The following is a 28,000-nucleotide window of genomic DNA, read 5'->3' on the forward strand; positions in this document are numbered from 1 at the left end:
GAACCTATTTTGACATAGCTTATTTACATTTTACCTACAAACTACAACTACAAGCATTTGTGATGATACCCACGTTGCAGTTTGTTGCTAACACCGGTTTGTACCGATGTGGTTTACACGTGCTGGCTCAAAAAAGTACACCTTGCACACTATCCCCATGAGCTAAGGCTCGGCTCTCAAATCGTGATTTCTCATCGCCTGCACGAGTAAGTCACGTGCAGTCATCTGCATTTGCTCGCCCGGACTTGAGCCAATGGTAGAAGCCGTTACTTGATGAGCACTTAGTAGAATGATGTCAAGTCTGGGAACGAGGTCACGGCAATGCCGAATTGCGGAGAGTCCGTGATCATTTGGTGATCTAAATTGGTAATGGAAGGCAGCTTTCACTTCGCTCAGCTGGCGCTTTTGAATTTCTCTTGACACAAGACCTTTGCCGCGGCGAAGGGACCAGTGAGATGGGTAAGTAACTTTGAAATTCCTTCTGTCACTAACCACAGGCAGACACTTGCCTCTTGCGTGCATACCATCGTGTTGGCATTCATTGTTTACAATTGCGTAATGAATAAGCAAGCGAGCGGCCTAGCGACAAGTTAACCCAGGATTAACAGCTCAACGATAGCCAGCCAAACGTGACGGCAACGGCTGGCAACCGCTTTATCTAAATTTTGTCACATATTAAAAATGTGGCTTATCAATTTGACAGCTGACGCCTTCTCATCCGTTTTTTAGGGTCATACATATGTTCCATATCAGGAAATCATGTCTAACAAGAAATTCAGCTCTGTAGCTCTAGTTGAAACCACAGTACGAACACATACATTTTGGTTGCAGCAACCTGTGGAAAGACGTCTGTTTTCCCCGGCCATGCCCGGTTTCCTCCCACCATAATGCTGACCACTGTCATATAAGTAAAATATTCTTGACTATGGCAGAAAACATCAATCAAATAAATAAATAAATAAATACATCCACATATGTATTTCAAACACATTTCCTGTAGTTTGGCAATCTGGGGTTATGCAATTATCATTTATTCATTCTTAAGGTTTAGGCTAAGTTTACGAGAACATAAATTTTTTTTTTGGTGAATGTTCACTTTATTGACAAGAACAATAATCCAGTTTTAAGGCAGCACATTTAACATCAGATTGTCGCTGCAGTGTGCGTATTATGCCCTCTAGCTCACTGCTGTACGTGGTCAAGCGCTGTGTGAGCAAAACACTAACAAGTATTGTTTGCAGTCACTGTAGGCCTTCAGGTGGTTTTGTCAGCGGTTAAAGTCGAGGAACCATTTCTCCTAATTTGAGTAAGGTGTGTAAGTTTACAGGTAAGTTTTGAAGTGCTAAGGTGACCAGAGAGCGTCATACCTGGATAGTGGAAATTAGTAATAATCATTGTATTAACTATCATTATCCAGCTCACCCCAGCACTTTTCATCTGGCACATTTTGACTCCTTCTGATTTGATTCATCCACCTTGAACCGCTTAAGACAATTTTTTGTTTTTGTTTTTAAGTTTATTCATTATCTTAACAGAAAGAATATACATTGGTCTCAGTAATTTGATTTTTAGGCCTTTGCCTGCTTATGAAAGTCTGTTTTTACATATGGTGACAAAACTCTTGTGTCCTAATGGTGGTAAACACCTTAGCCTGATATTGCTTTGTCCAACAGAGCCCTGAATATGTGTTTGGTAGCTAAGGCCTGTGGTCAGTGCATGGTGCTGTTCGGCTTGACCTCCTCTGCTACAGTAGAAATGGGAGTCTCTGAGTTTGTAGCCTGCTGGCCCTAGGTCTATTCTTAACCCATCCAGGCACTATAAGGATTCTTCACAATGAGGCAGTGAAGGATGAAGTACTTCTTCCTGATCTCTTTATTGATTTTTTTTTTTTTTTTTTTTTTTTTTTGTTGGCACTGTCTGATAAGATACGTAGACAGCATCTGTGGACATGAACATGTAGGTTTGACAAGGTATGAGTGTTGGTAGTATGTCTGTACTAAGACTAACTATAAAAGATGATGTGCTAGCACTTTTGTACAACTTTCAATCTAGTGGTTTAATAAAAACCATACCTTAGGAATGCAGAAGTTGCAATTTATGCACTGTGTTTGCTTACCTGAGTTTTTGGTTTATTTAATGTAAGTTTTAAGACTAATTAGGTCATTGATATTTCATGTTTTTTGGGTTTTTTTGTTTTCAATCATATGGTATCGGGATAGACCCTTGATCTGAGTCTCTTCATCCCAGATTTCTTCTCACCTTTATTCATTGTTTTTTATAAAGACGCAATACTGAATACAAAATTTGTGCTTCAAAGAGAAAATTGAACCGACCCCGCTAGCACAGTTGGTAGAGCGTCCGCTTCGGGAGTGGTAGATCCAGGGTCAATCCTGGGTCAGATCACACCTAAAACATTAAAAGTGGAAGTTACAGCTTCCTCGCTTGGCGTTCAGCATGAAAAGGATAGTGCACCGACTTGTTGACTCGTATCAGTATAATGCCTCGGGCAGGGCACCTTACTTATCTTCGGTTAGCCGTCTCATTGAAGCAGCACTAGATAAAAAAAGGTGGTGGAAGTCCGTCCCGCAACAAGGAGGCACATCACATTACCCTCAAACTAGAAGGACGAGGACTTTTATAATGTTCATGCACTTACCATGGGGCAAAAGGGTCTCTAGTTTTTTAAGAGCTCAGAATAAACGGTTGACCTCACATTCCCAGTTCATCACAAAGATGACTTTGCCCCATGCAGATAGACTTAGTTTTAGACAAATAAATGATAGCTTTAATTTATACACTACATTTATAATTTGCTCTCTTAGAATATCTGTTATTAGATTCTAACATACTTGCACTTTACACCTAAAATCATGTTGGACGACCTTATTTTGTGTTGTGTAAATGGTTAATGTGGTTACAGGTGGCAACAGAAAGTTCTTTGTTACAAGTGGTAAAAGAAAAGTCTTGTTACAGGCAGCAACAGAAAGTTCTTTGTTACAAGTGGCAACAGAAAGCTCTTTGTTACAAGTGGCCAAAGAAAGTTCTTTGTTACAAGGGCAACAGAAAGTTCTTTGTTACAAGCGGCAGCAGAAAGTTCTTTGTTACAAGCAGCAACAGAAAGTTCTTTGTTACAAGTGGCAACAGAAAGTTCTTTGTTGCAAGTGGCAACAGAAAGTTCTTTGTTACAAGTGGTAACAGACAATTCTCTGTTACAAGTGGCAACTGAAGGTTCTCTTACAGTCAAGAGGTAGACAGTTTCTGAACTCTACAGTGGTTACAAGTGGTCACAGAAGGTTCTCTTAGACTAACTGTGTTGGTCTGTGATTACAGAAGGTTCTCTTAGATTACCGTGTTGGTCTGTGGTTACAAGTGGCCACAGAAGGTTCTCTTAGACTTACTGTGTTGGTCTGTGGTTACAAGTGGTCACAGAAGGTTCTCTTAGATTACTGTGTTGGTCTGTGGTTACAAGTGGTCACAGAAGGTTCTCTTAGATTACTGTGTTGGTCTGTGGTTACAAGTGGCCACAGAAGGTTCTCTTAGACTTACTGTGTTTACAAGTGGTCACAGAAGGTTCTCTTAGATTACTGTGTTGGTTTGTGGTTACAAGTGGCCACAGAAGGTTCTCTTAGACTTACTGTGTTAGTCTGTGGTTACAAGTGGCCAAAAAAAGTTCTCTTAGATTACTGTGTTGGTTTGTGGTTACAAGTGGCCACAGAAGGTTCTCTTACTGTGTTGGCTAGTGTGGCAACTCACTAATATCTATGACATTCTGCAAATAGGTGACGTTGTCTTGCACACAGGCGTCATGTTAAGTGAATGGCCTATATTACAAAGATAGAATGTAAACAATTTTCACCGACCGGCCCATGTTGAAAAATAGACAGGATGTCATACAACTGATCGAAAGACCAATAAGCTGACCAACTGATCAACTGACAGGTTAATTGCGGATTGTTCATGTGAGACTTTAGAATTAGTCACCTGTAGCTTACCAAACATGTCAAGGTATGTAGAAGTAAATCAGTTCACATCTCCCCAGGTTTGTAGCACTTCTGTCCATCAATTAAGATAAAAATACAGATCTATGGGATGGACCGCTCTCTTTTAATGCTAGCTGGGAGAATGTTTTTTATGATTTAGTATTGAAATGAGCTATATGTGTTTTAGGTCTAGTATATGTCCTTTCTTCAGCAGATCTGAGTACATCCTGTCACATGTGACCCATAATTTACTTTGACATTGGCTTGTCCATTTGACCTGTATTATAACTGCTTCAAAACCTCATTACTGCAAACTGGCCCAGATAGCACAGTTGGTAGAGCTTGGCGTTTAGCATGAAGGGGATAGTGGAATGACTGTTTGAGTATAATGGCTTGGTCGGGATGGCTTACTCGCCTTCGGTAAGTCGTCTCAGTGAAGCAGCACTAAATAAAAGAGCGGTGGAAATCCGTCCTGCAACAAGGAGGCACATTACATGCACTCTAAGGATTCCTTCGTCGTCATATGACTGAAAAATTGTTGAGCACGTTAAACCCCAAGTACTCACTCATTACTGCTACAAGATCAGGCCAATCAATTAAAATTTTATGTTTCTGGTAACCTAATTAGTTTTTTAGATTTCATATCAGATGGTAATGAATATTAGATATAAGTGCTGACTTTCATGAATAAAATTTAAACAATATGATGTCTTATAGTTGTAGAATCGAGACAGAAGTTTTTGTATTATTTAGTAAAACAGATATCAAAATGCTGTTTCTAATGTAACTGGCTTGTTTGATTAAAGTCACTTTAGCTTCAGCTGATTGACTCTTGACTCCATAGATGACTCATTGAGTAGGTCAGGGAGTTCTCAGATGCAGCCGCAAACCCTGATCAAATAAGTACCAAAATCATATTCGTCTCTAATGTCATGAAAGTCTGATGTGACATACCATTTGTGGAACACTTTCCTAGTTTACGTGTAATTCCAGCACATCTTTAGATATTTCATCAACAGCCAATGACCCACCCTGCCTCCGCACTTGGCTCCACAAAAAAAAAACACCAAAAAAAAAAAAAACAAAACCAGCATGTAATGTACATGTACTGTTTACAAGTACTGTGCAGTGTGTGGGTGTTTTGCAAGTTTTCATTTATAATATTGGTTCTGTTTTTATGCCATAGTTAATTTTTTAGAACAGTTAGTTTTAATTCTACCCAAATTATTAAGGTTAATGAGCATTGCCATATATGTATATGGATGTATCAGTCTGTTTGTGCAAAAGGGACTCCTACATTTCATTCCATTCTCGTCCCATTAAAGCAAGTGCTTGTGACGTCATGAAGTCACAGAAAGATTGAACATATAACCAGTCGTTGTGACATTCGGCTGACTTGAATGACTTGAACAGCCTGCCCTTAGATTGAATATTTAGGAATTCTGATGGCATCACCTTATCATTGTGCCTAATCGCAGAAAATTACAGACACATGCAATTTTCTAACCTAAATTGTCTTGGTGTACTCGAATTTAAGCCTAAAGCATAGTAAACTGCTTTATTTATTCAAGATACATGCATATACTAGTCAAAATATAGAAACTGGTAATAACTGCCTGCAAGCATAATTTCATACAAATCCACACATTCTATTCTTTTCTTATATATGTTTCTAATTATTGTCAGCTCACATTATTAATTAGGAAGTAATATTGACAAATAAAAATCAAAATTTGTGTCCATATATATATTGTAATGTACCACTGTGCTTTCACAGGTAAACAGTGCATCAAAAGTAAGTTCCTTCCAAAAGTGTGTTTGACATTTACCAAGATGTTTGTCCAGTTGTTGTGAAATTTTGCAAACAGTGTTTTAGTAATCAAGTCAACACACTGTAGCAAGGATTACCGTGTAGACACAGATGTGAGCCAATGAGCATATGTCTTTTTGGAACATAAAGACATTTGATCATGTGCGATGGTCTGCCAGTTCCACAGATCTCAATCCGGTTGACAGTGGTGTCCGATCAGACAGGAATGGTTAGTCATCCCTCAAACTCAGATCACCCGGCTCAAAAAACACGATGCGAGCTCGCTGTCTCACTGTGATACAAAAGCGCAGTGGTTATACCAGATTTTAACGTTATCTGGTCATAAATGCAGTCAAAATTACCATCAATCTGTTTGTAAAATTTTCAAAATCTGTCAGATAATGTGTTTGCACATGCTCATGGGAGCACATCTGTACATGTATCTACACGGTAATCCTTGCTACAATGTGTTGACTTGATTACTGAATACTGTGTGCAAAATTTGCATGATATATATGTGATGTTGTAAACACCTTAAAGTCATACTTTTGATGCTGACACTAAGGTTTTCTGATAAGAAATTAATCAACCTTAAGAAAGAGCTCTTAACTGGCCTATGAGGTGGATGAAATCAATTAGAATCAAATTAAATGTGTGACTTGAAAATTGCTAAACTTTAGGTGAAATGTATGTATATATACATGTAGGTACATGTACTGGCATTATGATAAGAGCGTGACCTTTGGGTCTCATTGTGTTTTATCAGTATTATATTTATGACACAAAATAGAAGTATATCAGTCTTACAACATGCACATGTGTGAGTAATCTTTACTGCTTCCATCTGCCATTGTTTGAACAACCTACAAAATCTTGACACCAGTTACAAAGCCCTGGACAGGTGTATGGTTCACTGTGGCTGGAAAGATGTATGGTTCACTGTGGCTGGGTAGGTGTATGGTTCACTGTGGCTGGGTAGATGTATGGTTCACTGTGGCTGGATAGGTGTATGGTTCACTGTGGTTGGATAGATGTATGGTTCACTGAGGCTGGGTAGATGTATGGTTCACTGTGGCTGGATAGGTGTATGGTTCACAGTGGCTGGATGGGTGTATGGTTCACTGTGGCTGGATAGATGTATGGTTCACTGTGGCTGGATAGGTGTATCGTTCACTGTGGCTGGATAGGTGTATGGTTCACTGTGGCTGGATGGGTGTATGGTTCACTGTGGTTGGATAGGTGTATCGTTCACTGTGGCTGGATAGGTGTATGGTTCACTATGGCTGGATAGGTGTATGGTTCACTGTGGCTGGATAGGTGTATGGTTCACTGTGGCTGGATAGGTGTATGGTTCACTGAGGCTGGATGGGTGTATGGTTCACTGAGGCTGGATGGGTGTATGGTTCACTGTGGCTGGATGGGTGTATGGTTCACTGTGGCTGGGTAGATGTATGGTTCACTGTGGCTGGATAGGTGTATGGTTTACTGTGGCTGGATAGGTGTATGGTTCACTGAGGCTGGATGGGTGTATGGTTCACTATGGCTGGATGGGTGTATGGTTCACAGTGGCTGGATGGGTGTATGGTTCACTGTGGCTGGATAGGTGTATGGTTCACTGTGGCTGGATAGGTGTATGGTTCACTGTGGCTGGATAGGTGTATGGTTCACTGTGGCTGGATGGGTGTATGGTTCACTGAGGCTGGATGGGTGTATGGTTCACTGAGGCTGGATGGGTGTATGGTTCACTGTGGCTGGATGGGTGTATGGTTCACTGTGGCTGGGTAGATGTATGGTTCACTGTGGCTGGATAGGTGTATGGTTCACTGTGGCTGGATAGGTGTATGGTTTACTGTGGCTGGATAGGTGTATGGTTCACTGAGGCTGGATGGGTGTATGGTTCACTGTGGCTGGATGGGTGTATGGTTCACTGTGGCTGGATAGGTGTATGGTTCACTGAGGCTGGATAGGTTATGGTTCACTGTGGCTGGATAGATGTATGGTTCACTGTGGCTGGATAGGTGTATGGTTCACTGTGGCTGGATAGATGTATGGTTCACTGTGGCTGGATAGGTGTATCGTTCACTGTGGCTGGATAGGTGTATGGTTCACTGTGGCTGGATAGATGTATGGTTCACTGTGGCTGGATAGGTGTATCGTTCACTGTGGCTGGATAGGTGTATGGTTCACTGTGGCTGGATAGGTTTATCATTCACTGTGGCTGGATAGGTGCATGCATGGTAAAGGACAAAATTGGAACCCAAAAAATGTGCATTTTTTAAGTCTAATAAATATCATAAAATACCACTTTGGTGCTAAAACTTGCATTTTTCCAGTAGAAGAGCAAGCAGTATTCTACACAAACCTCAAAGCAACTTTCTGGGATGAACATAGAACTCTCAGAATCATAGACGCAAAATATGCAGCTTACTTATGGGCAAAATTTTATGTCATGTACATGTAGCTTTAATAATAAACAGGACTCTGGTTGGGAGAAGTGATGCGTGTATGTTAAAGGTGGAGGAAACATAAAAATGACATAAAATTCAGATGAAAGATTGTGAAAAGTTATTCCTAAATGTGGTCTTCAATATTTTTTATGATTTTGCCTTAAGGAGAACAAGACACTTGAAAATAGTTTTTGTATGGTGGGTATTTGGGACCACCTTTTGTTATTTATAGTCTTTGTTTAATAATGTCATAATGAGGATGTAAAACAGCTTTAATAAATACTTTTGCACTAGAATTTGTTCTTTTCAGCTAACAAATGTATTAAACCTCAATTTGGATCATATTTATATTTTTAATATGTCCATAAATATTATCATTCTGATTTAGGTTAAATGCATATGTTTCGATATAAACAACAAATTTACATTCAGATAAATTTATCAGACAAGCATCGCATATTAAGAACATTATGCAACAACGATAAATACCAAAAGTTGGTCCCAAATACACACCATACAAAAATATTTTCAAATACCCTTTTCTCTTGAAAAAAAAAAATATTAAAGATAACATTTGCAAATAAGTTTTGACGCTCTTTCATCTCATTTTGGCATCATATTTATGTTTTCTTCTCCTTTAAAACAGCTGTATTTATGAAACATATTTGTTTAATGGTGATTATAAATGTTCAGTTTTTGAAAGCTGATAAAGGAGGAGCAAAAAGTTGAACAAAGTTGTGTTTCATTTGGTGGGGAGGATTATGTAGTATCTTGTAATGACAATGTCCATTGTGTGCATATTTTCCAGGAGCACTCAGGATTTTTTTTTGTCAAAGGTGATAACAGGATGAATCAGAGTGTCTAGACCTACATGTAGCCAAAACTATATGTGCAACACATTCAACTATCCATAGTGTAATCAACATCATATGTTATATTGATGACTTGCTCAATTTGAAAACAAAAGATCTACCCCTGTAGAAATAATACATGCTGTTTGACATGGCATTTACTATTGTGGATTGATTTATGATCATTTATTGTGGTGGGGGCCTCCGTGGCGCACTTGGTTAGCGCGCTAGCGCAGCCTAATGACTCAGTAGCTTCTCACCAATGCGGTCGCTGTGAGTTCAAGTCCAGCTCATGCTGGCTTTCTCTCTGACTTTACAAGGGAAGGTCTACCAGCAACCTGCAGATGGTGGTGGGTTTCCCCCGGGCTCTGCCCGGTTTCCTCCCACCATAATACTGGCCACCGTCGTAAAAGTGAAATATTCTTGAGTACGGTGTAAAACACCAATCAAATAAATAAATAAATTTATTGTGGTGCAACATGGTGATTTGTTATATTATTATGAGTATTCCTCTAATTGTTTTGGCTTATTTAAAAAAAAAAAACAAAGAAAAAAACACCCCAAAAAACAGTAACTTAAAAGTGGTACTTCTAGTTCAAGTTGCTTCAAATGACTGGCTACTCATGTGAAGCAGAAGAGTTCAAGCAAACATGAGTTATCCCCCCTGGAGAGACTTCGGTATGTCTTATTTCTGATTAGGTGGTATTGCTCTATTTACTCAGATCTCAAAAAAAAAAAAAGTGGGGGGGGGGGGCACAGGAAACAAACAAAAACTTACACTTTTATAGTCCAATACAAAGTGATAATGGGGAATGACGTAATCAGATATTGACTTTCCTGTATAGTTTGGCATGGAACCACACATTGATTTTGATTTATTTGTTTATTTGGTTCGTGTTTTACACTGTAAAGAGTATTTCATTTATGCGGCGACGGCCAGCTTTGTGGTGGAAGGATACCCACATCTATTTTGACAACATCATTTTTATAATGCTGTATTGCCAGCAATTTTTATGAGAAAAGGTAATTTTTGAAACTTTAGAATTTGTGTATTGTGGCTCTAAATGTATTTTGAAATTCTGCTGCTAAAATGTGTATTTATCTGTCATTTTGAACATAGAGACAAATATCCCTGCTACATGATGAGGTACTGGAGTCGAGAACTCATGACCTGACATTATTAGACATTCTACATAATGTACAATGACAAATTAAAGATATCGAAAATCATGGATTATTTTTATGCAAATAATACAGGTCGAACAGATTTGTCAGGGATCAAAAAAAAAAAGACTTTCACGGCTCAAAGTAAACATATATTATTTGTTAATACACTGTTCAGAAATTTCAAGTTCGGAAATTACTCGAGACGTTAGAGTGACTTCCCTTTGGGCTGATTGTGATTTATGGTATTTCGATCTATAAACAGAAACAGAGATAAGTACGTTTATATATACTGGGCATGTTTACATTCTACCTGAGAAGTTTCACCTGAGCTAATAAGCAGCCATTACAATGTACCCTATATGATCATAAATTTCGTCCATGACTAACTTGCCCATTTTTCCTGATTCTGAGAGTTCTACTGAGTTTAGAAAGGTGTTTTCAAGTTTGCTGGGAACATGGGATGATCTACAAGAATGAAAAATAATAATTTGTGACATTTATTTGCCTATAAAGCGGCACTTTTGGGGGTGAGACTTCAGATCATGTACTTAGGGTATGTTACCTCACAGTGTAAAGCTGCAGTGTCATGTCAGAAGGTATGACACTGAGGTGTCATAAGCTAAGGTTATGTGTGCAAATCACAAATACATAATTATAGTCAACATCGTGTCTCAATCCCAGTCTGTTGGTAGTCCTGGCCCCATTATCACAGAGCTGTCTTAGACCTAAGTCAGGCTTAGTCTAATGTCAAAACAGTTTACCTCCCTTTCTAACGTCAAAACAGTTTTCTGCCCTACATTTGCAACATGAAGAATTTTAATATTTATACCAAGAGTTGCCTTAAACCTTTACGAATAAAAAGAAAATGAAAATAATCATTTAGGGAAAAATCTATGTTACTGCCCCCGATAACTCGGCAGAGCGTCCACTTCGGGAGCGGTATATCCAGGGTCAATCCTGGGTCGGGTCACACCTAAGTCCTTTAAAGAGGAAGTTATAACTTTCTCGCTTGGTGTTCAGCAAAGGGAATAGTGCAACAGCTGGTTGACCTTATCAGTGTAATGGCTCAGGCGAGGCGGCTTACTTGCCTTGAGTAAGTCATTTCAGTGAAGCAGCACTAGATACTAGAGCAGTGGAAAACCGTTCTGCAACAAGAAGGCACATCGCCTGCACTCTACGGACTCATTTGTCGTCATATAACTGAAATATTGTTAAGTACGACGTTCTCACTCACTCACTCACTCACTCACTCATGTGAAAGCTCAGGAAGAGTGCCACAAGATAAAACCAAATCTGTTGTAGATCAAAAGCAGCTTCGGAATCCTGGGATTGTCAGAGACGAAGGAAACATATGAAAAGTGGTGGCGGTGGGGCCTCAGAGGGCTGGCAAGGCCCCAGAAGATCTTGCACAATTTTGCAAATTACAAAATTTCAGATACCATGACAACCTGAATGATTTTCCCGGAGGTAAAAATATCTGACCAATAAAATTATGGTGCTTTAAAATTGCATTGTGTTACAAATTAAAAGAAATGTTTTAACATCCCATTCAAAATAGTGAAGAAAGCCATGACCATTCAGTGTGGCACACACCACCCACCCCCGACACCACTGCATGTAGTTAACACTCTAAGTGAGATATGTACATGTATATATCTTTCATACTTGTCCAGTATTCTTAATTTATAGACAAAAAAGTCCATAGTTACATGTACTTTTTAACATCATGTACATTACTCGATCAAGGAGGTCCCCTACAACCTATTTGTTAGAGAGAGAAGTTGCTGTATTTCACCTGAAGTTTAGTGTGTGAAAATTCACTTTCAGATGCACTTTATACTTTGAAACCAACACTTTTTTCTCATAATAAATTAGTCAGACTTCGCAAAAAAATTCCTAATTGGCCCTGTAACATGGATGAATCACTTGGAATCAAGCAAAGTGTGTCACCTGAAAAATGCAAAACTTTAGGTGAAATACAGTGATTATGAACTTACCAGAATGAGTTTGATCATGACTAAGTATAGACCTGACAAGCAGAGCCTTCCTGGAGTTGAAACCTCACACAAGTGATGGTTTAACGATCTCACGATGGGGACAGATGGATAGCTTTGTCCACTCATCGACTGATACTTTTGTTACCTTAAGCCGCAGAACAGTGTCTTTGCTCTTCTCTCACATCATAATGAGCTTGACTGTGGAGCCCAGAGAAGCCAAAACCAGCCTCTGAAACTTTTGTTTGTTTGTGGCTTTGTTTTGTTTGATCTCTCTGTAGAGAGGTTTGGCGGACATGTTGGAATGCCTGAGTAGAGGTTAACCACGAATTAAGCCAGAGTTGTTCGTAAGACCTGATAATCCTCTCAGTGGAGTTCGTAATTTGTGTAGAGTGTTGAGGGTTGATAGAAAAAGATAAGGATCGGATTGAAGCTCCTTGCCTGATGCCACCTGATAAAGTTCAAGATGGACATATAATCTGTTCTCAGATGGGAACTAGCATGGACTTGAACTTAGTTTTAATTCTCTTTAGCTTCGTGTATCCCACAAAACTTCAATATGCCATAAGCTTCCTAAATATTTTACCAAAATTTATTTAAAATCTTAGCTGTTTTAACAGTATATTTGTAGTATATACAGATTTATATTTGTATATTAACTTTTGATTTTAAGAATGTTTATCAATATATTTTGATCAAATAATAAATTTTGCAATAAACATCAAACAGGTTTGTGTGTCCAGGGTTGGGGGGGGGGGGGGCATGGGGCAGGGAGGGCGTTTATTATTCTCCTTTTTTTCCCTGGTGTGCAATATTAGAATATTTGATGTAGAGTAAGAGGATTTGTTTTAGTGCCTATATTTCAGGCAGCATTGCTCTCAGATGATTATTTGAGGAAATAGTTGAGCAGACGGCATTTGTTTGCTGAGAGAGCTAGCAGTTCCTGCTCACAGTAACTCCCATCATGAGATTCCCGGCATTAGACAAAATCCATGGATCCAAGAAGTTGGCTAAAGTGAAGTCCAAAAACGAGGAACGAGAAACGCCTATTTCAAAGCCCGCTATTTCTAACTCACCCGACTGCAGTAGCCAACATGACGGCGCTGGCAGCTTACACATAACACGATCAAACTCTCTGTATATGCGTCACCTTGGCAAACTCTCAGCTTTACAAAGTAAGTGGATGACGGAATGCAGTATTTACGTGTAGTTACATGTATTTATTTGATTGTTTGGTGATTATTGTTGGCTGTGACAAGGAGCAGTATAAGGTGATGTATGTCTGTCTGTCTTTCTGTCTGTCTGTAGAATGGTAAGGTTACACCTTTTGTGATATCCTGAAATTGGCCAATCCAACCAGTTTTGTTTCCAAAATTAACTTAAAAATGTGAATACATGTAAATTGGGCTTAAAGTTGCTCTTTCATCTATGTGGAAATGTTGAGGAAATATTTATTTATTTACTTGATTGGTGTTTTCCGCGGTTTTCAAGAATATTTCACTTACACAATGGTGGCCAGCATTATGGTGGGAAGGAACCGGGTCCAGCCCGGGGCAAACCCACGACCATCCGCAGGTTGTTGACAGACCTTCCCACGTACAGCCCGTGAAGATGTTGAGAAAACAGAGCACCTGTAAATGTTTGTCATTGCAGAAACCAAGATTTTATGGCCTGAAGAAAATGACATCTCCCCATACTCCAGCCACTATTTAACAAGTGGGAGCTAAGATTAGTAGATTGAACAGGTCTTAATATTTTCATAAAAACTCTACATGTAGATGAGTGTTCATAGACTGGGTCACCTCCTGTGGATGAATTGTGGGCATCTATTTACATATGCCAAATGTAATTCTCATGTTTTAGATGAATGATAAACTCTGCCTGCCTTAAAGTAGCAAACGTCTTTTATTCTTCTTATTTGCTAATTGACATATATGTTATATACATTACATATGTATACATTTTATACTGATGAGGATCATCCTTATTTTGCCACATACATGTACATGTATGTGTGCATTCTGCTTTTGCATCATTGGAAACAAACTTCTTTTATGTAATGCTCAGGACTATATTGTTTAACACCATTTGGGTTTATCTGGCAGTCTGGCCATTTGGGACTGATCTGTTTTGCACCATTTGGGACTGCCTTGTTTTGCATAATTTGTGACTGCCTTGTTTTGCATCATTTGGGACTGATTTGTTTTGCATCGTTTGGGTTTATCTGGCAGTCTGGAATTTGGCACAGAGTTGTTTTGCAAAATTTGGGTTTATCTGGCAGTCTGGCCATTTGGGACTGATCTGTTTTGCACCATTTGGGACTGCCTTGTTTTGCATCGTTTGGGACAGCCTTGTTTTGCATCATTTGGGACTGATTTGTTTTGCATCGTTTGGGTTTATCTGGCAGTCTGGAATTTGGCACAGAGTTGTTTTGCACCATTTGGGTTTATCTGGCAGTCTGGCCATTTTGGACTGATCTGTTTTGCACCATTTGGGACTGCCTTGTTTTGCATAATTTGGGACTGCCTTGTTTTGCATCATTTGGGACTGATTTGTTTTGCATCGTTTGGGTTTATCTGGCAGTCTGGAATTTGGGACAGAGTTGTTTTGCACCATTTGGGACAGAGTTTTATACTGTTTGGGACTGACATGTTTTGATACATTTGGGACGGACTTGTTTTTGCGTCATTTGGGTCTAGCTACATCAGGTTATCTGGATTTGTACAATATGGGATTGATCTTCATGTAGGCACTCAGATTGTTCTCAAAGTAAAGAGTGTACACAATTATAGTGTGGGAATTCCATGTTGATCAGAAAGTTGCTTTTGATTTTTGGGGTTTAGTATTTGTTTCCTCTGTGTTTGGTTCTTACTGGCAAAAAATTTTAATCGAGGAAATGTACATAATCATCTCACAGGGAGGAGCTGGTGTACAAATTTTGCCATGAAAATGGCAAGTTGACCTTTAAGATCTAGATATCTGTAAATAATGAAGAAAAAAAATATCAAGCTGGATTTCATGAATGCTTAAAATTGTCAGATACAAAAATACACAAACCACATGATGTTCTGCAGATTGAGAAGCTTAACTCTTTATGTTAAGCATATGTTAAGAAATGGAGTAAGAGCAAGTTGTGTTGACTTTTGCAGCTTTGAAATTCTTCCAAGATTACAGGCTTAGGATCATGTCCCCATGGACAGATGGGGTATTGTGGGTAACCAGGATCGTGGACAACTGTTCTGGTCAATTTGTGGTGAATACCTGAGAAACTGGGGGCTGCAAAAATGCCAAAGTATGTGGTAAAGAAGCAGATACTAACACCAGAAAATGCTGGCAGTTATGTAATCAGGAATGGGGAAAGTCGTGAAGTTCTCACGGCTTGTAGCCCAGGCTGGAAGAGCGATGGTAATGCATGGATTGAAGGTATGGTGAACCAGTGGGCGACAATTGTGAACCATAGGATCAGCTGGTTACATTTCCCCCTGTCCAAGTGCATGGTTGAAATACAAAACCTGTGCTATTTGAACATTCTGTTAATTCTGTTCGTTTTCAGCACTTTTAACATGGGAGAGATAGTAGAAAATGAAATCTGGACACCGTGTTACAACAAAATGGCCTTAAAAAGGGATGTTTAGACACTCTCTTTCACATTTCTCGCTAAACTCGCTGTTGTGAACCAGGTTTAAATTGATAGTTTGTGTATGTGATAAGAATATGTGTGGAGATTATCATGTATTAACTTGAATGCAGCAGTCCTGACCCTGGTCTTGTTGGGCTAAAGCCAGCAGAGTTACATGTGACTGTTGGTACCTAAATTCTGTTTGCATCAGCCTATGCGTTTGTCCAGGTGTATCAGGGCAGTACAGTATCTAAATCCATTTTAATTCCGGAAAATGTTTGGTCTCCCAGTCTCTCAAAAATATGACAGTTAACTAATAAAAAAGTTTACTTTTCATACAAATTTCTTTCATACACAGGCTTTAAAGCTCTCAGAAAGCATCAGTTTAGGTTACATTTTATAAAATTTCTTTATGCACAGTCACTTTGGAATTTACATGTAAAATTAACCATGATGCACTTTAGTAATTAGTAATTAACAAATTTTAAAAACATTTCTCCCTTTACCTTAATTTATAACCTGAAAAGAAATCAACATAAAATCCCTAATTGTTGGATACTTAAAAGTTGAGACAGTCTTTATAAATTATAAAATTTAAATATTTTATTCCGCAGCATCTCGATCATTCCAACATCAGCTGGGGCCTCAAGCGGCAGAAAATCTATTTATTTGATTGGACAACAGTGAGAGGCGCCTGGGCCAATTCGCTGCGGTGGCATGCTAACCAGCTTGGCCATGGTGGCCCCTAATTAGCAGAATATGTTTCCATGGTAACGATGTACTGTTTTATTTGTTACAGGGGCCTGCTGTGATTGGTTGACTAGTACTAATTGTTATGTGTACTGCAGTCATTTCCTCTCAGCATGGGTAAGTGTACATTTCTAAATGAATGAATGATATTGCTTAATTTTATTTTAAAGCCGTCCCCCTGAGGATTGCTCATTAAGAGCATGTGCATATAACCACACACTGTTAAAACTGGCAGAATATTCTCCAATGGATATCACTCTGTCATTGTAATGCTGTACTTCGTATAAGTTGATAATAAGTTGATTTTCTCATTTGCGGATTTCAGGGAGATCGAATGTGGCAGTTTGCTGTTGCCCTCTTCCTCATCCAGATATCACCGGAATCTCTTCAACTCACGGCCATATATGGCCTGACCACTGGGGCATCTATCCTTGTGTTTGCCCCACTTATCGGGGATTGGGTGGATAAAACACCAAGACTGAAAGGTAAGCTAGACAAAATCACAGATTTCCTCAATGTTTTCTGGAACTATATTTAGCTAAATGTGTGGTTCGGCTCCAACTGTTCCATAATAACGATTGTCAGACATTGTCTCCTCAATCAACCACCTAAATCCATTGAAAATATATAATAGTATGCAATTTGTGACCCATTATATCAAATTTATTAAACTCATGATGTAATTTTCCTTTGTTCCTTGCCAAAGGCTCGAAAGAAATGAAAATTACACTTACTTTTTTTATGAAAATTGATAGTATGGGTCGCTCATTGGATAACCTCTATATATACATGTGCTCGTCTAGCTGTGTTTTTCAAATGTGTACATTTAACCCAAAATGGGATCAAACAAGTTCTTCTGGACTTTAATCCCGCCTTGCAGTCATCTATTTCTATATTATTCTAACTGCCTATTGTATTGTATTGTATTGGCTAGTTTTCTGACTGTTGGTGAATAAAATGTGATCACAAATGTAAAACGTGAAGTTCATTTACCACACACACACGTGTGTGCACATGCCTAAAGATAGACTGATAATTGTCTTATTATTATCCACAATACATAAACATCTACCTAAGGTTTTCAGATTTTAAAAAAGTAAATTTACAGCCGGTAAACATGTACCTCTACATGTAAAATGGAAGACTGTTTTCTTTGAAAATTTGCGCTCTTGACAATAAATTTTAAACAGGAGTTGGTGCATTATTAATTTAAAAGGCTTCTTCATACAAGTTGTAAATTTCACCCAATACAACTTTACAGCACAACATATTTCATTGTTTATTAAAAATGTTCCCTTTCTTTTCATTTCTCAGCTGCGCGTGTGACCTTGCTTCTTCAGAACCTCAATGTCATCATCTGCGCTGTCCTCGTCTGTCTACTGGTCCTATTCCACGAGTTCGCTGAGGGATTGTGGGAAGGCTGGCTGCTCACGCTGTGGCATGCTGGGATCATTTTGGTTGCCATTTTTGCAAACCTGTCCAGTCTGGGAAACAAAATCTCGGTTCAGCGAGACTGGATTGTGGAAGTGTGCAGCAGAGACAAAGATCGTCTTGCAAGTATGTAACAGTACAAGCCAGGCTAAAGTTCTCTGAGGAGCTTACATGTACTAGGGGGCCTCCGTGGCTCAGTTGGTTAGCGCACTAGCGCAGCCTAATGACCCAGGAGCCTCTCACCAATGCGGTGAGTTCAAGTCCAGCTCATGCTGGCTTCCTCTCCGGCTGTAAGTGGGAGGGTCTGCCAGCAACCTGCAGATGGTCGTGGGTTTCCCCCGGGCTCTGCCCGGTTTCCACCCACCATAATGCTGGCCGCCGTCTTATAAGTGAAATATTCTTGATTACGGCGTAAAATACATGTGCTAGTAGTTTGCCTTTTGTGGGGCAGGAGCAAGCCAGTAGTGAAACAGAAGAAACCAGTACTAGGCCACTTTCGAGCCAGTAGTGAACCAGTATCGGGACTTTAATGAACCAGTAAAGGCCAGAAGTGAACCAGTATTGGAGAAGCAGTGAGACAGTCGCAGACTAGTATAGTGAGTCAGCTTTGGTCCAGTAGTGAACCAGTATTGGACAAGTGGTGAAGCAACAGTGGCCGTTAGTAAACAGGTAGCAGGCCAGTAGTGAACGAGTAACAGGCCAGAAGTGAACAAGTAGCTGTCCACTAGTAGTGGGCCCGCAGTGAGCCATTAAGCTAACAGGAGTCGGTTTATGTGTGAGAAACAGGATTATAAATAGAGAAATAATATAGAATGTAGAAAGTTATAATATACAATTTAAGCATGAAAAAGCTGTAACATAAAGCTATATGTATACATGTACAGCCACTTCTGTACTCTTGGTCCTTTTAGTTATTGTGGTACACTTGTCTAGAACTGACCGAGGGCCAATTCCCCAAAGCCACTTCTGACTTGGGTCAAAATTTGGAATACAATCTCAAAGCTTATTTGTAAGCTTTGGAAATTTAAATTTCAACTTTCAATGCCAAAAACTATGCCTTGTAAACTAAGAGAATTTAAATTTTGACTTATGTGAGAAACTGCTTTGTAGAATCAGCCTCAGTGTGGATGTATTGTAGACAAGGGCAAGTAGTCAACCTTGATAGTGCTCTTGAAAATTCCAATTCAAGAAATGAAAAATGAATTAGACTGGAGTAATAAAATTGAAATAAATGTCAGGATGCTTTCATATTTTAGGTCTAATGAATATCTTATGGGAACCATTGTTGAAAATAAAAATACCATGTTCTTGTTGTCACTGGAAACAAATGTTTCTTATACAAATCCCAAATTATCTGATCTAATCCTGCATGTACTTACTAATTCAAACTTATTTTCGTCTGTTCTATTCGCAGCAATGGGAGCTGTTTTACGTCGGATTGACCTAGCCAATAAAATCCTGGCTCCCATAGCAACCGGGCAGATCATGACCTTTACCTCCATGTTGATTGGCGCCATCTTTATTGCCAGCTGGAACTTTGTCTCGATGTTTGTGGAATATTTCCTACTGTGGAAGGTGTACAAATCTGTGCCGGCTCTTGCCAGTAAAAAAAAAAAATCTTCTCCATTAGGTGATTTTGATTTTTGCTATTTTTTTTTATCTTGACCTTGATCTTGACCATGCATTTGCCTTTGAAAACAACCTACACAAAAAGTGTTTGGAATAACCGGTTACAAGTAGTCCGTTTCTTATTGCTTTGTTTTCGTCCTGATTTCATACCTGACATGAAATTTTAGAGTTTGTTTAAGTAAAATGTATGAAATGTAATTACAGTTTTAAAATTATTTATATATTTTGCAGTAATTACTTGTTTGACATCAAAGCATTTCCTCTTGGTTGCATAATATGAGGATTTTTAGGTGAAGATAATATATAATTTTAGTTAATATAAGATAATATATAAAATTAGTTAATTTTAGATATATGCGACAATGTTGTCAGGATATGTGGTAAGAGTATCATGCAAAATGTGATGAAATGTTTCAAAAGTAACTGAATTTTTTTAATTTTAATTTTTTTTAATATATATTGAAAGAAATTCCTGAAGACCCTGAGGCTGATGTCACAGAAGATGGAGTTGAAGCTCCCATGACAGATATCCCTTTATCAGACGACAAAGAAAGTGAGGCTCATTTGATGAACAGCAAAAACACAACAACCAATGAGAAACGAGATGCTGAAGATTCAAATCCTGGTCCTGACACCAGTCTGACAAAATCAACCAATCAGAACGATGAGAACAACATAGAGAAGGGAGATAACTCAGGCCAAGATGAAAAGTTCCCTGCCAAGCAGACTGGTTGTTGCCGTAAAGGAGGATCATGTTACAAGATGTTTGGAGGGTTTATCATTCTGTACAATGGCTGGAAGACTTACATGAAGAACCAGGTGGCCTTAGCAGGGATTGGGCTTGCCTGTCTCTACCTCACGGTACTGGGGTTTGATAACATTACCACAGGTGGGATATCTTGTCTCGCAACCTTGTACTGCCTTCACAATGTTGTCATTGAAAGAAAAGAAAACACTAGAGGAAACGTATACAGGCATTGATAACGTATCCCACAGGAAGTTTAGAAAGGATAACTTGTTACGTTTGTGATGTTGCAGGACCAAGATATCACAGTTTAAAGTAGGCAAAATCACACACATTGAGACAATCAAAAGCACCGCCAATTTCAAAGTAAGCAAAATCACACACATTGAGACAATCAAAATCACTACCAAGTTGAAAGTAAGCAAAATCACACACATTGAGACAATCAAAAGCACCACCAGTTTCAAAGTAAGCAAAATCACGCAAACTGAGACAATCAAAATCAAGGCCAAGTTCAAGGTAAGCAAAATCACACACATTGAGACAATCAAAGCACTGCCAATTTCAAAGTAAGCAAAATCATGCACATTGAGACAATCAAAATCACTGCCAAGTTTAAAGTAAGCAAAATCACACACATTGAGACAATTAAAAGCACCACCAATTTCAAAGTAAGCAAAATCACGCAAACTGAGACAATCAAAATCACGGCCAAGTTCAAGGTAAGCAAAATCACACACATTGAGACAATCAAAGCACTGCCAATTTCAAAGTAAGCAAAATCACGCACATTGAGACAATCAAAATCACTGCCAAGTTTAGAGTAAGCAAAATCACACACATTGAGACAATCAAAGCACTGCCAATTTTAAAGTAAGCAAAATCACGCACATTGAGACAATCAAAATCACTGCCAAGTTTAAAGTAAGCAAAATCACACACATTGAGACAATCAAAAGCACCGCCAATTGCCAAGTAAGCAAAATCACGCAAACTGAAACAATCAAAATCACGGCCAAGTTCAAGGTAAGCAAAATCACACACATTGAGACAATCAAAAGCACTGCCAATTTCAAAGCAAAATAACACACATTGAGACAATCAAAGGCGCCGCCATGTTCAAAGTAAGCAAAGTCACGCCCATTGGGACATTCAAAGTCGCCCACATTGAGACAGTCAAAGTCACACACATTGGGACAGTCAGTCAAAGTCACCCACATTGGGACAGTCAAAGTCACGCACATTGGGACAGTCAAAGGTGCCGAAATGTTCAAAGTAAGCAAAGTCATACACATTGAGACAGTTGCGGTTATGTTTTCAGTTTTATCTAGTCAGGCACAAGCTATTTCTATAACCTGATGATACGTCGAACCTATCACAATTCATCACTATCTTGAATACGTGAATGAAGCCATGAAATAACTAAGCTTCACAATCAATTTTTTAAAACTTTATGTCAGACGACAAAAATCTTTGTTTGATAAGTTCTGTCAACAAGTCATTGAAACTTTGAATTTGTTATTAATATCTACAAAACAGTTTTGAATACTGATAATTTATATCTATTTATGTCACATATTCTGGTTTAAATGTTAATGTGGCTTCCTGTAACTGTGCAGTAGTTTGGATTTGAAATAATTTGTGTTGTAGTAAACCTTAATTACTGAATTTCACCTAAAGTTAGTCCTGTAAAGGCCTTAAAATGATATTTTTGATGCCAGCATTTAAATTCTTTTCAGTAAGAAATTAATGAACTTAATGAAAACCTCTTAATGTTGATGAAACATTCGGAATTAAGCCAAATGTGTCACTTGAAAAAAAGCTTAAATACAGTGTTTCTCCTTTTTAAATGTGATAGTGAACCTTTTCTCTTTTTTTGCCACTCTGCAGCTTATGCTTACTCTCAGGGCCTCACAGAATCCACCCTGGGGATCCTCATGGGTTCAGGTGCTCTTGTGGGAATCGTGGGAACATTTGCTTTCACTCGGATACGCCGCCGAGTTGGACTGGAGAGAACTGGTCTGTTCTCGTTCTCAGCCGAAATCGCGTGTCTGACACTCTGTGTGGCCTCTATCTGGGCTCCAGGCAGCCCTTTTGACCCTTTCCATTGGCAAGAGAAAAGCCAATCAAACGTCTCCTTACATTCTTGTAACATGTCTGACACCACAGCCCCTAGTTACCTCCCATTGCCAACACCAATCACTGCCATGAACAGAAATCTCACCAGCTCTACTGACCACACAGCTGCAAGATTACAAACATTGACTGCTGACTCAAATGCAACAACGCCTCTGATTTGTCCAACAGAATTTACTGGCCATTCATATTTCTCGATAGCTTTGCTTATGGCTGGGATAATTTCAGCTAGATTTGGTGAGTCAGTCACATTTTCTCTGCATTGTATTAGCATTTACATTATATTTGTTTATATTGCCTTATACTGTGTGTTTGTACTGGTCAGTTAGATATATTAGAAAATCTCCAATTACTGTATTTTATGTAAATTTTGGTGTGTAAAAGCTTTTATACCAACACTTTAAGTTGTTTTCTTTTTTTTGGAAGAAATGAATCCCTATTTAAATCAGTGAATCATGTGAATCAAGCAGAATCAAGCAAAATGTGTCACTTGAAAAATGCTAAACTTTACAGTGAAGTACTGTGAACAGTAACACTGAAGATCAACGTAATTTCAAATTTTGAATTAAGTGCTGGAATTTAAGAATTTAAGAAATGTCATTGTCAGATTTTTCTTTCAATGAAATTCAACTTGGAGTTACCTCCCTTGAACCATATATCGTACTCATTACTCGGTTTTAGGATTTGAAAATTGAAACATTTGGTGATACAATATGATTAACAGACTTAAAATTTGCTTCCTGAAGTGAGGAAAAAAGCGTAAGTGATATGAAGTAGGCGTGCAGTTGTAACATTTGTAGTGGCTGAAATGAAATTCAAGAAAAGCAGTCAACAAATTAAACACTAAAGAAACAGTTGAACATTTTTTTATATCATGTATAAAAATGTGAAACAATGCTTTTGAAAATATTCTCACTTAACCTTTATTTCCTCTGTTGTTTTTCTAGGTCTTTGGATCTCTGATTTGACTGTGACTCAACTAATGCTTGAAAACGTCATAGAGACAGAAAGGGGCGTGGTCAACGGCGTTCAGAGTTCACTAAACCAGTTGATGGACATGTTGAAGTTTGCCATTGTTGTGGCTGCCCCGCAACCTGAGCTGTTTGGAATATTGATTCTCATATCCTTTGCCGCCGTCTCGACCGGAGGAATTTTCTATGCTTCGTACTCTCGCAAAGTCAGGGGTCATCTTTTCCACCCGGAAAAGCTCAAATGCATCACCGTTTCCAACGGCAACATACACCCTCCAGTGGTTGCCAACAACAACAGCGAAGAAGTTTCTGTGGCACCTCCTGCTGTCTAATTGACAGCTGAATTCAGGGACGAAAACTCAAAAAGGAGATTAAATTTTTAAGTTTTGAGTGAATATTGAAGAAATGCAGTTTTGGTCAGCTTCAAGAGAAAAGTAACCTTCTGCTGTGGTGTTAGATTTTTCTTTTCTCTTTTTGTGTTGTTCATGAGCTATTGTTATCTTTCCTGGGTCTTTAAAGGAATTTTTATCATTCAGAATAAATTTTTCCAACGGTGAGTCAACTTATGTGTGTAATCCCCCACAAACTTAGGTGTTTTGTGAGGCTTGTTTTATGATCAATACAGCCTTTTTATTATGGATGAAAAGTCCAGCCAGTTTGAAAGCGGTGTTTGTCAACCAGAATGAGTACCGTAATTCTTCAACCTTTTTGCATGTTTGTAAGGTGCTTATTCAGGCATATTCTGTGTAGACTGATATAATTACACTTTCTATGAAAACCCTGGAATTGGCCTATCCCACTAATATAGTTTTGTCTCCAAAATCAAGTTAGAATGTGCATTAATTGCACTGAAAGTTGCTCTTTCATGTGTGAAAAGGTGGGGGAATCAGGGTATGTGCAAAAGAGGAATTGCCATATCCTTGTTAAAAAAGAAACCTTTTTTAAGTTGCAGATGCTCTGTCTGTTGATTTGTCAGTCGTGTGCACTTGTTAGTTTGATGGGAATTGTTAACATTGTGATGATGTTATCTGGAACAATCTGAAAATCCAAAACAAAAAAATTGTTGTTGTTGACATTTTTGAATTCATGGCGCGATTTGGTGACTTACATGTATGTACCTCTCATTTGAATTTTCTTACTTTCGAAGTAAGTTTCAAGTTGTATTAATTGGTCAGTGTGAACGTAAAAATTAAATGAGACTAGCGCGGCTATTAAACTGCCATTGTAGTGTAAGGCCCTTAATATTGATGTAGTGTGAGGCCTTTTATTGATATAGTGTGAGGCCCTTATCAATATATAGTGAGGCCCTTATCAGTGTAGAGTGAGGCTTCTTGCTGTCTTCGAAAGTAAGTATTTTCTAAGTTTCAAGTTGTATTAATTGGTCATTGTGAACGTAAAAATTAAATGAGACTAGCATGGCTAGTATACTGCCATTGTAGTGCAAAACCCTTAATATTGATGTAGTGTGAGGCCTTTTATTGATATAGTGAGGCCCTCATCAATGTAGAGTGAGGCCCTTTATTGATATAGTGTGAGTATGAGGCCCTTATCAATATATAGTGAGGCCCTTATCAGTGTAGAATGAGGCTTCTTGCTGTCTTTGAAAGTAAGTATTTTCTAAGTTTCAAGTTGTATTAATTGGTCATTGTGAACGTAAAAATTAAATGAGACTAGCATGGCTATTATACTGCCAGTGTAGTGCAAAGCCCTTAATATCAATGTAGTGTGAGACCTTTTATTGATATAGTGTGAGGCCCTTATCAATATATAGTGAGGCCCTTATCAGTGTAGAGTGAGGCCCTCATCCATGTAGCGTGAGGCCCTTTATTGATGTAATGTGAGTATGAAGCCCTTATCAAAGTAATGTGAGGCCCTTATCAATGTACCGTGAGGACCTCATCAGTGTTGAGTGAGGCCCTCCTCAATGTAGCCTGAGGCCCTTTATTGATATAGTGTGAGTATGAGGCCCTTATTAGTGAAGAGTGAGGCCCTCGTCAGTATAGCTTGAAAGCTCTTATTGTTCCATCATACGCAAAGTAAATATGGATATTATCAGTTATGTCCATTTGTCTGATATGTATAAATATTAGTATTATAAAGATGTTGCATGTTCTTAGGCATGGTTTTTGATCATGAATGAGTTTGTTATAAATAACTTGCAAGAGTGTTTTATGAGTATGATGAGTTTTGAGATCACATATTACTTGTGACAGCAAAACATCATTGGGCAGGCAGCTGAACTTTGTTTTTGTCAAGTAACCTACAATGTACTTCAATATATACATTCAGTGTACATGTAATAATATGTATGTACAATATACATATACTGTAATACAATATATACGTACAGTGTGATTGTAATACATTGTACATGTAGAATGTAATACAATATGTACAAGGTAATACAGTGTATGTGAACATACCCCTACACAGAATATATCTGTACCCCATGTGACCCTTGTTGTCCAATGAACTAATAGTTTCATGTTATTTTATTCCCAGTAGTGTAGTGTAATTGTAGTGTGACACGTAAAATGTAATTTGCAGTGCCATATATCATTCGTAGTGACATACACTGTACATACTTTTTAGTGCTCATTGTTTGTTATCTGCAGTGCTGCTCGTCATTTTCAGTTTGCTATTCACTCAAGTATTCAGTTTTTTTTTAAATTCCTGCATGCTATAGTGCTAAAGTTGTACATACATCTGTTGTAATCGCATTTCTTACATCACCTTCCCAATCCAGCTCTATCGATCAACTTCCAAATTTTTGTTTATTGATGAGTTTTGATTGAACCCTTCATTGCAACTGTAACCAAAAATATCTTCAATAGGAATATTGAAGTGCAAACTGCCAAAATACTTCTACTGACAACTGTGAAACCTCATTGACCAAAATAAAGTCAGTGACTTGCAAAGTCATCAGTAGCATTTATTCTTTTTTGTCCCAAAAACTTTTAAGTTAACGTTTTAACACCTAGCTTTTCATTTCAGCTAAAAATATCCAAAACAGTTTAAACTTACTGTATATCTTACGTCTAACTCCTGGAATGATTTCATGCCAGAAAGTCTATTTTCTGCTGACGGCATATTTGATATACATATATTAAACTGAATGATTTTTTGAAATGATTTCCTGTAAATTTTTAACTTGACCTGTTTGGCAGTGCAGAATAAATATGACATGAAAGAAAAAAGAATCGTTTGATTATATTATGCATGTTTGGTTATGGGTCTGGGTCGTTGTATATTGTTGGTAAAACAACAAAATACTTAATTTGAAAAATCAATTTTTTCATTTTCCTTTGTTTGTTAACAACCATAATGTCATTATGTTTTTATACACAAGTTTCTGTCAAAGTAAAAGTTTAAAATTTAATTGTTTTTTTTTTTTTTTTTGAAAAACATGTATTTGAGACAATGGCAGGTTTCCATGCTGATTCACCTGTGCCGTGAGTGTGGGAAGATATTAGAACTATTCCTGGTTATTTTAGAATTATTTAGAATATTAGTTTTGGGATACTTTTCAAGTTCAATTTTTGTGTGAATATGGGATGAAATAATGTGTCTATGTAGTTTATAAAATTTCTGAAAGTAAAAACGATATCTACGATAAGAAGTTTGTGATACTTTATAATATTAGCATAGTATTCATATATTACCATACCTAATTAATGCACTTTTTCTGTTTTTCTCTTTTAAATACTAGTTTATATGTTTAGTTTTTTGGTATGTTGAGATTTTAGTATGTATGTACGTGTATATATAATTTTTGTCTATAAAAATACATCTATATATATATTGCATTGTAAGGTCGCTGAGTGCACATGAATGTGAAAAAGACTATAGCTTTAGTTTTAGCTATGGTACTTTTAATATACATATTATCAGGAGTAATATGCTTCATGTGTCAAACTTCACAAACTTTTTAACATTTTTGTGAGCGATACATTTTTAAGGAGGAGGCTATGCATAGTTTACAACATAAGATGTGAACAATAAAGAAACAGTCTACTACCAATATGTATATTAAATGGTTACACGGGACTCTAAAGAAACTAAATTTTGCCTCCAAAAAAATTGCATTTTTTGATGCAAATATATGGCATAAAATATTTTTTGCTGAGATACATGTTTTTCCTGAAGGATATTTGACCCTACTTCCAAACAAACCCCCCAAAATGCCTTTTTTAGATCAGTACGACGTTCAGAATCCAGAGAAATGAGTATCTTGTTGATTAAATTTTAGGTCATTTACAGTTTTAAACCTGCAGTGCCGATTTTCAACATTCTTCATCCATCCATTGGAGTCAATAGTTTACTCATGTTTTAAAATATACTGTAGAAATGTTGGATGAAATATAATTGTGTACGGTTTAGTATTATTCCCCTTGTTACGTGTATTACTGCTACATGTACTCTTGTATATCGTGATATTATGTACAGCTGTATCCGATGCTGAATAAACTT

The 28,000-nt window shown here is 38.0% G+C and overlaps 1 protein-coding gene across 1 annotated transcript; it reads left to right on the forward strand.

Moving 5' to 3' along the window:
- Window positions 1-390: 390 nt before the first annotated feature.
- Window positions 391-27,999, forward strand: LOC135477487 (solute carrier family 40 member 1-like). Its single transcript, XM_064757603.1, has 8 exons — window positions 391-459; window positions 16,668-16,735; window positions 16,944-17,103; window positions 17,933-18,175; window positions 19,464-19,679; window positions 20,145-20,567; window positions 22,314-22,796; window positions 23,507-27,999. The coding sequence occupies exons 1-8, from the start codon at window positions 456-458 to the stop codon at window positions 23,860-23,862; spliced, it is 1,953 nt and encodes a 650-aa protein (XP_064613673.1). The 5' UTR covers window positions 391-455; the 3' UTR covers window positions 23,863-27,999.
- Window position 28,000: the final 1 nt, after the last annotated feature.

The sequence above is a fragment of the Liolophura sinensis genome, chromosome 11, assembly GCF_032854445.1.
Source record: "Liolophura sinensis isolate JHLJ2023 chromosome 11, CUHK_Ljap_v2, whole genome shotgun sequence".
NCBI lineage: Eukaryota > Metazoa > Mollusca > Polyplacophora > Chitonida > Chitonidae > Liolophura > Liolophura sinensis.

Bases quoted from the DNA above. Each gene is read 5' to 3' on its own strand.
- LOC135477487 (XM_064757603.1), top strand. The intron at 17,104-17,932 runs GTAAGCTAGACA...TTCATTTCTCAG, and splicing joins TAAAACACCAAGACTGAAAG to CTGCGCGTGTGACCTTGCTT. The intron at 20,568-22,313 runs GTGGGATATCTT...GCCACTCTGCAG, and splicing joins GTTTGATAACATTACCACAG to CTTATGCTTACTCTCAGGGC.